The sequence below is a fragment of the Globicephala melas genome, chromosome 14 (assembly GCF_963455315.2).
Source record: "Globicephala melas chromosome 14, mGloMel1.2, whole genome shotgun sequence".
In the NCBI taxonomy this organism is placed as follows: Eukaryota; Metazoa; Chordata; class Mammalia; order Artiodactyla; family Delphinidae; genus Globicephala; species Globicephala melas.
This window is the reverse complement of record NC_083327.1, coordinates 68,525,253-68,538,933: the sequence shown is the minus strand read 5'-3', so window position 1 is coordinate 68,538,933 and position 13,681 is coordinate 68,525,253. Positions and strand designations below refer to the sequence as shown.

Here is a 13,681-nt window from a genome sequence, read left to right as displayed (position 1 = left end):
TGCTCTGCAACAAGAGAAGCCACCGCAATGAGAAGCCCACACACCGCAATGAAGAGTAGCCCCCGCTCACCGCAACTAGAGAAAGCACGCGCGCAGCAATGAAGACCCAACGCAGCCCGAAGTTAATTAATTAATTATTTTTTAAAAATGGTACTGATGAACCTAGTGGCAGGGCAGGAATAAAGACGCAGACATAGAGAATGGACTTGAGGACACGGAGGGGGAGGGGGAAGCTGGGGTGAAGTAAGAGTATCATCGACATGTATACACTACCAAGTGTAAAATAGACAGCTAGTGGAAAGCAGCCGCATAGCGCAGGGAGATCAGCTCGGTGCTTTGCGATGACCTAGAGGGGTGGGATAGGGAGGGTGTGAGGGAGGCTCAAGAGGGAGGGGATATGGGGATATATGTATACATATAGCTGATTCACTTTGTTATACAGCAGAAACTAACACAGTATGGGGAAGCAATTATACTCCAATTAGGATGTATTAAAAAAAAAGAAAAGAATATTCTGAATATGATGATTGAAACACTGATATCACTTTTAACTGTATTCCTCTGGTTAAGTGTCCAGGAGCTTTGCTGATTATTACTTTTGAGTCTTTTGGTGAAGACAATTCAGCAGACAGCATAAACACAGAGAATGATCCAGGAAACCAGGATACCTGGCCACTTGCTTTTTAAGTTGTGACCATGGAAAGCCTACATGTCTGAAGAATAAAAACATACTCTCATGTCTGAGATTTTTCCCATACATCCTTTATTATATTCTTCACAAGCGTACACTTTCATTTAGGCTATCTAAAGGGTAAATAAATGTTACACAAAAGTATAACCTAACAGCCATAACATCCAACTCAAGAATATTTTCTATGACTGTAGAGATTTAAAATAGCACTTTAAAAATACCATAAGTGTTCAATATCATCAACTCTATAATCCAACTAATCACAAAAAAGGTACCTGCTATGATGATATTGATAAAACGGTTTGGTTATAAAGGTATTAGAAGAAACTAAACTTACTTAATACTTGATTTGTTCACTACAGTAGCCCTCAAATGAAAGTCTCAGGAGATTTCATAAATAAAAAAATACCTTCAGGGTAGATATGGAAGGGAACAAAAGGAGGGTTCCTGGGATCCTGAAGATGTTTTCTTTCTAGATGCTGGCTCATGGGTAAGTTCCATTTGCAAAGAGTCAGTGAGCTATAAATCTAGGATACACGTACATTTCTATTTGTTATGCCTCCAGAAATTTTTCAAAAACCTTCCTGGTCAAATTCTTTATATAAATTTCAGTGTACATTCTAAGCCCTTGGGAAAACATTATGACATGGGTCCTAAAAATTACAGTTAGCAACAGAACAAAAAAAGCACATCCCACAAATTGATAATGCCAGAAAGTATCTAATGAGTCTTACTTGATTATCAGAAATTTGTTTGATAAGTGGATCCCTTCGAGCTTGTTGAAGAATATAGAGGCGAGCCTCATACTTTCTCATGAGCTCCTCCGTCTCTTCCCTGTGGTCATCCCACTGAAGGCTGTCAATAATCATGTCCTCCAGCTGCTGCTGTCTTAACTCCACACCATGCTGGGTGCTATCCCACTGGTTCTTGACCTTTTCCACTGGAGGAGGCATTATATATATTTTTAAAAATCCCAGAAAGTAACAATCAGGAAAGGGAAAAAATACCTGATACCAAATTCATCACAATAAGTTTATATATAGAAAAGAGAAAGGAGGCAAAATGGTACATACATTTTAAAGGAATTTTATTATGTCTGCCACACTGTATGACTGATACATTTCTGAAACCATCCTTGAAAAAAAATCTTGAATTAAACTCTATTTTAAATGCATTAAAATATCTCACAATAAAGATACTGACTATTATAAACTGACAAACTAAAAATTATAAAGAAAATAAATTCCTACCTAATTTATATTTACAGAACCTGGTTTGAAGAAGGCAGATTTTAACAGTACATTATGATAGAACTTTATGACCAAAGATATAGTCATTTGTCATCCTCTAAGGAAGTATTGATTTTAAAAGAAAATAAAATACTTAAGAATACTTTTCACATTTGTTTTACTATAGCATGAAACCTCTCTAAAAGGAAGTGTTTTTATATATTCAAGAGAAGTGCTAAAAGTAAATTAAATTCAAGTTCTAGGTACCCAGCAGTTTTTTATTATAAAAAAATCCATATTGGCTCTTTTCCTCTCTCTTTTTTATTGTTTCTATTTCTCTTTCTTTCATTCTCTCTTTCTGTCTCTTTCTCTTTTCCTTTTCTCTCCCCTACTTTCTTTCCTCTTGTATTTTTAACATGTGTCAAGGAAAAAGAAATCTAAGGAAACTTAAACTTTTGATTAATTACTTCAGGGGCAATTCATGATTTGAAATGAAGTACGAGTAAGCAATAACTTTAAATATCTTCAACAACCCATTCATAATAAGTAGGTAGAAAGTTAGAAACAAATTTCTAGAAGATGCCTTGTATGCCAGAAAGACTGAAGGGCTATAGTTAAGTACCAGGCCAAGAAGAACTTAACTAAAAAATAACATTGCAGGGCTTCCCTGGTGGCACAGTGGTTGAGAGTCCGCCTTCTGATGCAGGGGACGCGGGTTCGTGTCCCGGTCCGGGAGGATCCCACATGCCGCAGACCGGTTGGGCCCGTGAGCCATGGCCGCTGAGCCTGCGCGTCCGGAGCCTGTGCTCCGCAACGGGAGAGGCCACAGCAGTGAGAGGCCCGCGTACCGCAAAAACAAAAAAAACATTGCAGCTAGGTCATAATGAGACCTTTCGGTAAAATTCTTCAAACAATACTGGGTTATAGTAAACCATAAGAGCTATCAGTTTAAGACTGTTCAGAAAAATGTAAATTATACTTATGTATAGTAATTCTAAAAAATTGTTCAGTGAGATTATTTTATGCTGTCTTATCCAACAGTTTAAATAAATTGCTTACGTTTTAACTTAGGGAGAGGGAAAATTTATTGTAATGGTTTACTTGTCAGTTACAAAGTTACATAAAGTACTATAACTAACAGAATCCTTTAATACTGAACAAATAAAACTAAAGATATCAAGTGACAGTAAGTATCAGAGGTTTACCATAAAAGATAAGCAAATTATCCTATTCATTGGAAATAAGTGCAAAAAGCAAGTTACTATTAGTAGTACCCTCTGGCTGAGGGTGGTTTTTCATATAATGAATAATGATATGGACCATGGAGCCTCTATACCAGAAAAAATTGAGAGGAAAAAAAAAAGAGGGAGTTAAATTGAAAAAGGAAGATATTCGGGAGAAGAAAACCTTAAAGCAAACTTTGGACAGAGAGGAGGGGTGGAGGAAAAAACAAAAGATGATAGAAAAAGCAAAGTGGAGAAGCCTTTGTAAATAGTTTGGTGTCACCAAAGCTGAGAAGCTCCTTTGCCATGTGATGGGAAACAGGGTCACTCCAAAGTTCGATAGGCAGAAGCAATCCACCAGTTAATAAAAAAATAAAAATTAAATAAAAATTTACAAAACGGGGGAAAGAAAGAAAATGGCTTACTTAGTAAAAATAAACCAATATTGTGACACACTAAAAGTTCTCTGCTAACTCATCTCTTATAATAACCTTGTTGCTGCAACATTTATTTTGAAATCAAAACAGTTTTTTTTTTTTTTTTTTTTTTTGCGGTACGCGGGCCTCTCACTGTTGTGGCCTCTCCCGTTGCGGAGCACAGGCTCCGGACGCGCAGGCTCAGCGGCCATGGCTCACGGGCCTAGCCGCTCCGCGGCATGTGGGATCTTCCCGGACCGGGGCACGAACCTGTGTCCCCTGCATCGGCAGGCGGACTCTCAACCACTGCGCCACCGGGGAAGCCCCAAAACAGTTTTTATACGGGGAACAGTTGACTTTCCTTCAGAAATATTAGACTAGGTAATAAAATACCTTCCAGTTTATATTCTGCCACAAATAAATATTTATTAAGGAACTAATTGGTACTGGGCCCTAGGGGAGGCCTCAGGGCCAAAAAGGGGAGTATTTACAGTCTATGGAGGGGAGAGAGAATTAACTGTGAGATCTACAACGAAATTATGGGGGAAAAGGTCACAGCAGGAACTAAAGACAGAAAATATAGTTCACCAGAGACTAAAAGAGGGTGGGGAGACTTCACAAAGGAGGTGATATTTTAGCTGCTTAGTAGAATTTCACCTGGGGAGAGGCCAAGAAGAAAAAAATGTGAATAAAGGTAAGGAGACTAAGAAATGTCAGGGCATTTTAAAGAATATATACAATACAGAACAGTTACAGACAGTGCTGAGGGCTAAAGAGAGAAAGGGAGTGATGAAAGCAGACAGTGATTGCCCCTATGTGTCATTCTTGAGAATTTTGACTTTGTTTGGTATGTCATACAGATTTAACGGATGCTTTTAAGCCAGCAAGCAAATTTGAAACAGAGAACTTTGTTGTTGCTGTTTTGTATTTACTTTTTGTTTTGTTTTACTTTGTATTTAACTAAAGTATTCCCAACTTCGTGCCAGGCACACAGGTGTATAGTAACTGCTCAATGAATATTTTTGGAATGACTTTTGAGAAGATGAGTTAAGAGACACAGTAAGATTTGGTTTCAGTGAATATAACAGAAGAATTGATTTGCATTCCTATGGGTTTCTCTAACTTTTGTTTTTTTTGGTTCCTTTAAAAGAAATTCTAACTTAAAAGAAAAAAGCTTCAATGTATCAGTAATTACTTAAAAGTAATGATATTAATACTTTAAGGAATTCATAAGGGAATTATGACAATGTTCCCAAAAAATAAAAAACAAGGGAAAGCTATTTTATTAATAGAGTATCAAATATCAAATTATCAAATAATATTAATTTCTGGTTGAATAATCTTCAAAAATGTATGTGTGTGTGGGTATGTGTTACCATTTTCAGGGAAGGTGAATGATGATATAATGATATAATTGATGATATAATGATATAATGATATATAATGATATAATTTTTTTAAAAACCTACATTTTTCTGTGATTGCTGTTCTCACATCTGAACTGGAAGCTTTATTTTTCAAATTCTGTGCCAATGTAAAAACGTAATCAAGCTGAGGATGGCGCTGTTCTAAGTCAGCCTTTGTGATCTGTTAAGACAAAATGATTGTTAAAATAGATTAATAAGCCATATGATAAAATAGTAACAAAGCAAAATTGGTGTGTTGACATCAAACTTGTTGTTTTCCTCCTATAAGAGACAGTGATGCATCAGTGATGTAGTGGAGAAAGTGCAGGAATTGAAGTCAGAGGTCCTAGGTTCAAGTCTCAGCTCTCCCACTTATCGCCTGGATCACCAGGCAAGGCACTTTACCTCTCTGTGTTTTTATTTTCACAAAAAGAAACAATAAAATGCCTGCAGTTCAGCTATATCAACTCTGAGGAAATTAAACGAAGAAAATCTCTTTGAAAACTAATAAGTGCTTTCAAAACATCAGTAGTGATTTCTGCAGCTGATGCTTTGCGTATCTGTCCTACATCAGATATGAACATAAATTAATGGCATCTACAGGGATGGAGGTAAAGTATTAGAAAAATCCTAATTGGAATAACTGCAAATTAAATAATCTTAGACATGAAAAACTGCTGCTCTAGAAAGTTTGTGTCTCTTAGTACTAATAAATATGGGAGAAAAGTTAGCAATATCAGAAAAATGGTGTGTTTTAAGTATAGAACTAATAGCCTTAAAGATTAGAAAGCACAATTTCCAAAGATTCTCTCCCAGCTCTTCCTCTGTGAATTCACGAATTTTTCAGATTCACAACTTCTAATCCTGAATCGCAAAGAGACAGTTCAATGAATGCTGATCATTTCCTTCTAAGTGGCAAAAGGGCCTCTCAACACAACATATTTGAAACTAAATCAATCAAACCCTCATCCACATTCCATTTCTTCTGTTCCTGATTTCTGCTAATTGCAATAGCATCATCTCAGCCCCTCAGCAAAGGCTTTTCTCCTTGTTTTAAGCGTCTCTTGCACAGTTCCCAGTCTTCTTACTCAAGCAGAGCATTGTTATCATCCGTCTCCAGCCACAATTTAAAAAAGAAAAAGGGAAAAACAAGATGCCTGGCAACTGCTTACAGACTAAACGTCCAAAGAGCTTTGCGTGGTCTACAAGCTCCTTCACAATGTGAACTTGAGCTGCCTTTGCTCTCTTACTTCCTACTACACCTCCTTCCTGCACAATTCTTGACCCAATATCCTTCATGCTCACCACCTCATGTCTTTATTCACCCTGGTCCCTATACCAGGAATGCCATTTATTTTGTCTCTAAATGTCAAAATCCCATGCAGTCTGCCTTCGTTCACTGTGGATGTAATCCCCTTCCTCATTCTGGCTCCCCCTTACAGGTGGCGTGTACCTGTCCCGCAGCTTTTAGTAGACTGTGCCTGGCCACACATGTTTTTAATATGGGAATAAAACTGATACCTACCTCACAAGATTATTAAAGTGAATGAAATAATACATGTAAAATACTCAGAAAAATACCTAGCATACATTAAGCACTTAATAAGAGTTTAGCAAGAGCTGTTATTATTTCATGGTTCATTCCCAGTTTCTATCTGGTATATTCTTTTCAATATCCTTAGACAGCACACAGCCCAGTACCAAAAACACACTGAATGTGGAAAAAAGAACTTTACAAATTGATATTAGATGGCATATGTATAGAAATAAAACTATAGTCAGGAGATTCTCACTTAACGATGTCAGCAATTAAACAAATAAGCTCATTATGAAATATAAGTTGAAAAGGCGCTTCAACAAATTATTCTCCATGACACTAGGCATTAAATGTAACACCAGTTTACATTTACAGTGATGTGGCTGGATTTATGATACCAGTTTTAGATCATAAAAATACAGTGACTCTACAGCTCACATTGTTAAACCTGTTCTTACAAAAACAGCACAAATGCAAGAAAAGCTTTACTCATCAGAGCTAGCCCAGGATGGCTGTTTGACAGGTCAAGAATTTTTTAAAGCTCATTCTCCCAGAGTTTAAGATAAACAAAAGTGATCCAAACAGATCTTGGTGTTTCCATGACAAGCCTTTACACTAGGCACCTACTTTCATTCGGGAGATTGTCTTATTGATCTCTTCTACATCTCCGACAGTGACAATGTTGGACTTCAGCATCTGGTCGATCAACACCAGCCAGTCGGCCAGTTCTGTTATCGTTTTATCCAGATCAGCAGGAACTGAAATTTCTGAAGTACGAGGAGACTGAACAGGAATATCTGATGCAGATGATGCTAGCACCACCTTTTGGACACTGGGATGAGCTGAAATAAAAAACGTAGCAAAGTATCAATAACACAGCAGGATAATCTGACTGTGGTGATGTAATGGTGACATGTATGTGTATTTATGTAAAATTTAGTTTAAGTAAAACAACTGAAAGAGGTTTTTATTTTATTTTTTTTTTTGCGGTACGCGGGCCTCTCACCGCTGCAGCCTCTCCCGTTGCGGAGCACAGGCTCCGGACACGCAGGCCCAGCGGCCATGGCTCACGGGCCCAGCCGCTCCGCGGCACGAGGGATCCTCCCGGACCGGGGCACGAACCCGTGTCCCCTGCATCTGCAGGTGGACTCTCAACCACCAGGTGGACTCAATGCACCACCAGGGAAGCCCGGTTTTTATTTTTTAATACTGACATGGCAATGGCAATGGCATTTCCTGAATTATCTATATGTTTTTGGTTGTTTTTGTTTGCCATAATGGCAATTAAACACACCGTCTCACCATATTCTAGGGCAGCAATAACTCAAAAGTAACTAATGCTGATATCAAGAGAAAATAAAATAAAAACTACATCAACCATGAGAAAATTAGGAATGTTATTTTATTTTGTCAAGATGTTTTTGCTTTAATTGTAAAGCCATCTTATTTGTAATTTTCTGTTCTTTTTCACTTCCCTTTACAACATGAGCATTTGTCCCTTTTAATAAACATCACTGTGAATACCTATGTAACAATCTATGTATATAGTCTCTAACTTTTAGTTACCTCTTTTCCTACAGCTGGATACTTAGACTACTCCTGAACTTTTTTACTTTAAAAAAGAGCTTTCATATATGGTCAACTAATATTTGACAAGAATATACAATGGAGAAAAGATAGTCTTTTCAGTAAATGGTGCTAAGATAATTGAACATTCACACATGAAACAGTAAATTTGGACCCATGTCTTACACCACTCGCAAAAAACTAACTCAAAATGGATTAAAGACTTAAATGTAAGACCCGAGACCATGAAACTCCTAGAGGAAAACAGGAATAAAGCTCCTTGACCTGGGTCATGGTGTTGACTCTTTGAATACGCAACAAAATCAAAACTGAACAAGTGGGACTACATCAAACTAAAAAGCTGCTACACAGCAAAAGAAGCCATCAACACAACAAAGTGAAAAGACAACCTACACAGAATGGGGGAAAAAATATGTGTAAACCGTATATCTGATAAGGGGTTAGTATTGAAATGTATACATATAATTCAGACATAAGAAATGAGAAAATCCTATCATTTTAGACACCATGGATGGACCTTGAAGGCATTATGCTAAGTAAAGTAAGTCAGACAGAGAAAGACAAATACGTATGATCTCATATATGGTATCTAAAAAGAAAAAAAATTCATAGGAAAAGAGGTCAATCAGACCTGTGGTTACCAGAGGTGAAGGGTGGGGGGAGAGGAAATTGGAGAAAGGTGGTCAAAAGGTACGAACTTCCAGTTACAAGATAAACAAGTACCAAGGATGTAATGTACAACATGAAGACTACAGTTACCACTGCTGTATGATATATAGGACAGTTGTTGAGAGTAAATCCTATGAGTTCTCATCATAAGGAGAATTTTTTTTTCCTTTTATCTTTTTTTAACTTTATCTATATGAGAAGATGATCCATTTATGGTAATCACTTCCCAATACATGTAAATCAAACCATCATGCTGTTTGCCTTAAACTTATACAGTGATGTATGTCAATTATTTCTCAATAAAACTGGAAAAAAACTGGGTGTAAAGAAGCATAGAACTTAACACAGGTGCAGCTATAGCCATCTGTCAAGGATATTTAAATTCCTATCACAACACTGCATCAGAGAACATGAAGAATAATATTAAGGAAATTCAACAAAAGTGTTTTTGCTCTTAGGCTTTGCCTACTTATCATCTTCTAAATGAGGTCTCTTGATATTCTTTTTAAAATTTCAATATCCTCTCAGCACACCTGATTTCCTCATGTGCTCCACAGCCAACCTCAGTGGTACAGTCTCTCTTACACTTCCTCTATTTTTCTTCCAATATAGATGTATTTCACTTATTTATTACGTGTATTTACTGATGAATCCCTGACACCTAGAACTACACCTGGCACATAGTAGGTGCTCAATAAATATTTGTTGAATTAAAAAAAAAAACTTGCAAAAAAAAAACTCAACAAAAACCAGAAAAAAAAAGATCTTGCAAGAAGTATCTTTTTGTATATTCTTTACAGTTCTGATTGCCACCTTCGTAGAAATTTCCCAAAACAGAATTACTAGGTTAAAAAATATGAAAAAATTTAATGTATCTACTACTGATTGCCAAATTGTTTTCCTTAAAAGTTGGAAATTTAGACTTCCGGCAGTGTGTGGAACTTATGAGCATCCTGCATCCACACAAAATTCTATCTCTACGGATAAACACACATCTTTCACCATTGCTTCATTTCACGTCCTTTTGGTTACCAGTGAGGATAAATATTCTTCATGTTTGGTAATCAAATATGGTATAATTTATAACTGTATGTGTTCTTTACCTGCTTCCTTATCAATTTGGATGAACTCCTTTTGCAAGAAAGATAAACCCCGTCACATTGCTGAAAACAATCTTTCTATTTTAGGATTTAATTTGTTTTCTTTTTATCATATAGATGTTAACGAAGTTCAGTTGAGCAAATCCATACATCTGTCTTGGGGGACTGTTTCCTCAGAAATTACTCTTGTCTTCTCCAAAGATTTGATATATATTTTCTCTATATTTTTTGTTTGTATGTTTTTGTCTTATTTTGAACAGTGGGAGACTGGTAATTGTTTTTCTTTAGTTTTTATACAAGAGGTGGTTGAATTCATTATTAGATCTATCTAGACCCACTTTAGCATAAGGTATATTAAATGAGGTTTAAATAATTTTCTAAAAAATGTAGTCAATCTGTAAATTCAGCACAATATAAAAAAAAATCCTAACAGGTTTGTGTGTAACTTGACCAAATTATACATTCAAATTTTGATTTTAAAATTAACACAGGAAAGAAAAGGGCCAAGAACAGTCAAAACATTTTATTTTTGATAGAGGGTCATGCCTTACCAGATATTTAGTTGTATTACTCAGCTAATGATGAATGATTAACCTCATGTATTACAGACCCAGACATTCAAACAGACCACTAGAAGAGAAGAGCCACAGTGCGTAGGTGGCAGAGAAGCCTGACCTTGGCAGAGACTACATTATAGATCAACGAGGAGGAATTTACTGGTCAATAAATGATGCTGAGAAAAGTGGTGACCCATGGCTGCAGCGGGAAGATGATGGGACAGATTTTGACCTCACATGCACCTTAGGAAAATTAATTTTCAGTGGAATTAAGAACCTGCATATGAAAACTAAAATTGTAAAATATAGAAGAATATCTTTATGACTTCAGAGCAATAGAGGATTTCTAAAATAAAGCACAAAAAGGAAAGCTATTAATAGATTATTAATGTTTAAGAATTCTGAAAATAGTACCACAAATAAAAATTTTAAGAGCCACAGATTAAGGGAGAAGATATTTGCAATGCACATTCCAGACAAGGAATTAGTAACAAAGTAGTTTTTTCAAACTCAAAAAAACCCATCAACCAGGCTTCCCTGGTGGCGCAGTGGTTGAGAATTTGCCTGCCAATGCAGGGGACATGGGTTCGAGCCCTGGTCTGGGAAGATCCCACATGCCACGGAGCAACTAGGCCCGTGAGCCACAACTACTGAGCCTGCGCGTCTGGAGCCTGTGCCCTGCAACAAGAGAAGCCGCGACAGTGAAAGGCCCGAGCACCGCGATGAAGAGTGGCCCACCCCTGCCGCAACTAGAGAGAGCCCTTGCACAGAAACGAAGACCCATCCCTGGTGGCGCAGTGGTTGGGAGTCCGCCTGCCGATGCAGGGGACACGGGTTCGTGCCCCGGTCCAGGAAGATCCCACATGCCGCAGAGCGGCTGGGCCCGTGAGCCATGGCCGCTGAGCCTGCGCGTCCGGAGCCTGTGCCCCGCAACGGGAGAGGCCACACAGTGAGAGGCCCGCGTATCGCAAAAAGAAGAAGACCCAACACAGCCAAAAATAAATAAATAAATAAAAAGCAGTTTCTTTAAAAAAAAAAAAATCAACCAACAATCCACAGAAGAGGAAATAAGAAAGACAATAAACATATTTTTAAAAGGCTCAAGCACACAGGTAATTGAGGAAACGCAAATTAAAATGAAGTGTCCTATCTCCACAGGTCACAGTTTCCAAATGTGATGTCTGGGGAGCTCTGGGTCCCTAGAGACCCTTCCAAAGGGTGTGGATGCCAAAACTACGATCATCATCATAATAAGTTATTTGCCTCTTCCTGCTCATTCCTTCTCAAATGTAGAGTGGCGTTTTACTCAAGGCTACATGGCATACGATATCACAATAGAGCAAATGAAGAAGCAGATACAAGAATCCAGGTGTCTTCTCTTATGGCAGAAATTTAAAGATTTTCAAAAATGTAATGTCATATCACTTTTCTAATTTTTTTTTGTTTTGGAAAATATACTTTCTTATGTTAATATCTTATAAAATATATTTTATTAACAGAATGTTTTTATTATTGTTATTTTAACAAGTTAACAAACAAATAACTTTTGAAATTTCTCGGTTTTACTTTCTAATTAGGTAAATATTGATAGACATAACTCACACACACAAAAGGTCTTTGGGGGTAATCAATAATTTTAAAAAGCATACAGCGGTCCTGGGAATAAAATGTTGGCGTGCTGGAAACAACGCAGAACAACAAGAAGCCTCACATTCAGCTGGTGGAAGGGTAACCTGGAACAACTAGTCTAGGCAGCAGCTAGCAAAGCAAAGTTGCCCGTATTCACCACGATCACCCCAGGGATTCACCACCACATACCCTAGAGAACAGCTCATACATCATTCTGCCCAATCCTCACTGTCACTTTTTGTGCTTTTAAAACATTGAAAACAACCTACATATTCATTCACTGTTTCATCAAATATCTATTAAGAACCTACAATGTGCAAGGCACTTGACTAGATGCTACAGGTATGGGAATGTGTAAGACAAAGGCCTTGACCTCGCAGAGTTTGCATTCTGGTGGGCGTGAATGGATATACGCCACGAAGTAAAACCAATGCAAGAAGTTGGAGAGAAACAGCATGTATCTTGGAGAGAGACAGAATGTATCTGACATAGCGTGGTCAGGTCAAGAAAGGCCCATCTAAAAAGGGAATATTTGAGAAGAGAACAAACGAAGTGAGTGTGTGAAACATGCAATACCTGAGGGAAGGACATTTGGGTAAGAAAGAAAGAAGAAACAGCAAGCACAAAGACCATAAATGGAAATGTTCTTGGCATGTTAGAAACAGCAAGAAGACCAGTGTGTTTGAGGCAGAATGAACAAAGGAAAAAGTGATAAGAAATGGGATTACAGAGACAGGGAGCAGACAGATCATACATGGTCTTCTGGACCATGGTAAGACTGTAGAACTCACTTATGTATGATGGAAGTGATTAAAAGATTGAAATCAAAGGAGTGACATCAAACCTGTTTCTAAAGCATCACTTAGCTGCTATCAGAAGAACAGATTATCGAGGAGTGGTAAGATAAGAACAGAATCAGGACAGCGAGTTAGGAGAATTGTTCACTTCAAAATGTCCCCAGAAAACTATTTTCCAGTGTCCTCACCTTGCCTCTTCCCTTGCCTCCAGCAGCATCTGGTTCTACTCTGGTCCCAGGAAAGGCTAAAAGTCTCACCTCCCATGAGAGGGAATGCCTTGCACACACTGGGCAGTGAAATATGCCTTGTGTTTAGAGAAGATGTTCTTTTCAAATGATTGAAAGCAGAATAAGAAATCACAAGTGCATTGTGTTTTTAAATAAGTTTTTCTAATTCATATACAATGCTCGTAATCATAAAATTTTGTTATGTATAAAAAATTTTGTAAAGAAATAAACTGTATCTTACCAGCAATTCTTGTCTGAGCAACAGAACAGGGTTCCTGGATGCGTTCCTTCAGCGCACTAGGCACTTCTCTGCATATCTAGAGCATCAGGCCAAACAGAAAGAGAAGGATAGTATATAAATAAAGACGATTATATATTCTGAAGAGGAAGCGTTCTTCTAAATGATAATGCCGCCGCTTTCCTCCCCCTCAGTGCCTAAGCTTCTGTGTCCACTTTCACTAACCACTATCCACTGCAGTCTTGCTTGACCCCCAGCTCCACCAGCATCAAGAATGTCATCTAGTCCTTAACTGCCTTGCCCCTTTGCAACATTTAATGCTGCCACTCCCTCTCCCTTGAATTTTGTTAGTATTCTACAATCTTGATTTTACTC

At 37.7% G+C, this 13,681-nt stretch overlaps 1 protein-coding gene across 2 annotated transcripts in view; it reads right to left on the bottom strand.

Annotated features, from left to right (window-relative positions):
* Nucleotides 1-13,681, bottom strand: part of UTRN (utrophin) — a 490,808-nt gene that overhangs the window by 252,801 nt on the left and 224,326 nt on the right. For both annotated transcript variants that reach the window (XM_060283969.2, XM_060283970.2), the window contains 4 exons: nucleotides 13,310-13,385; nucleotides 7,130-7,344; nucleotides 5,029-5,146; nucleotides 1,426-1,631 (listed from right to left, as the gene is read on the bottom strand). In XM_060283969.2, coding sequence (XP_060139952.1) covers nucleotides 1,426-1,631; nucleotides 5,029-5,146; nucleotides 7,130-7,344; nucleotides 13,310-13,385 — 615 coding nt within the window. The remainder of the gene's footprint in view (nucleotides 1-1,425; nucleotides 1,632-5,028; nucleotides 5,147-7,129; nucleotides 7,345-13,309; nucleotides 13,386-13,681) is intronic.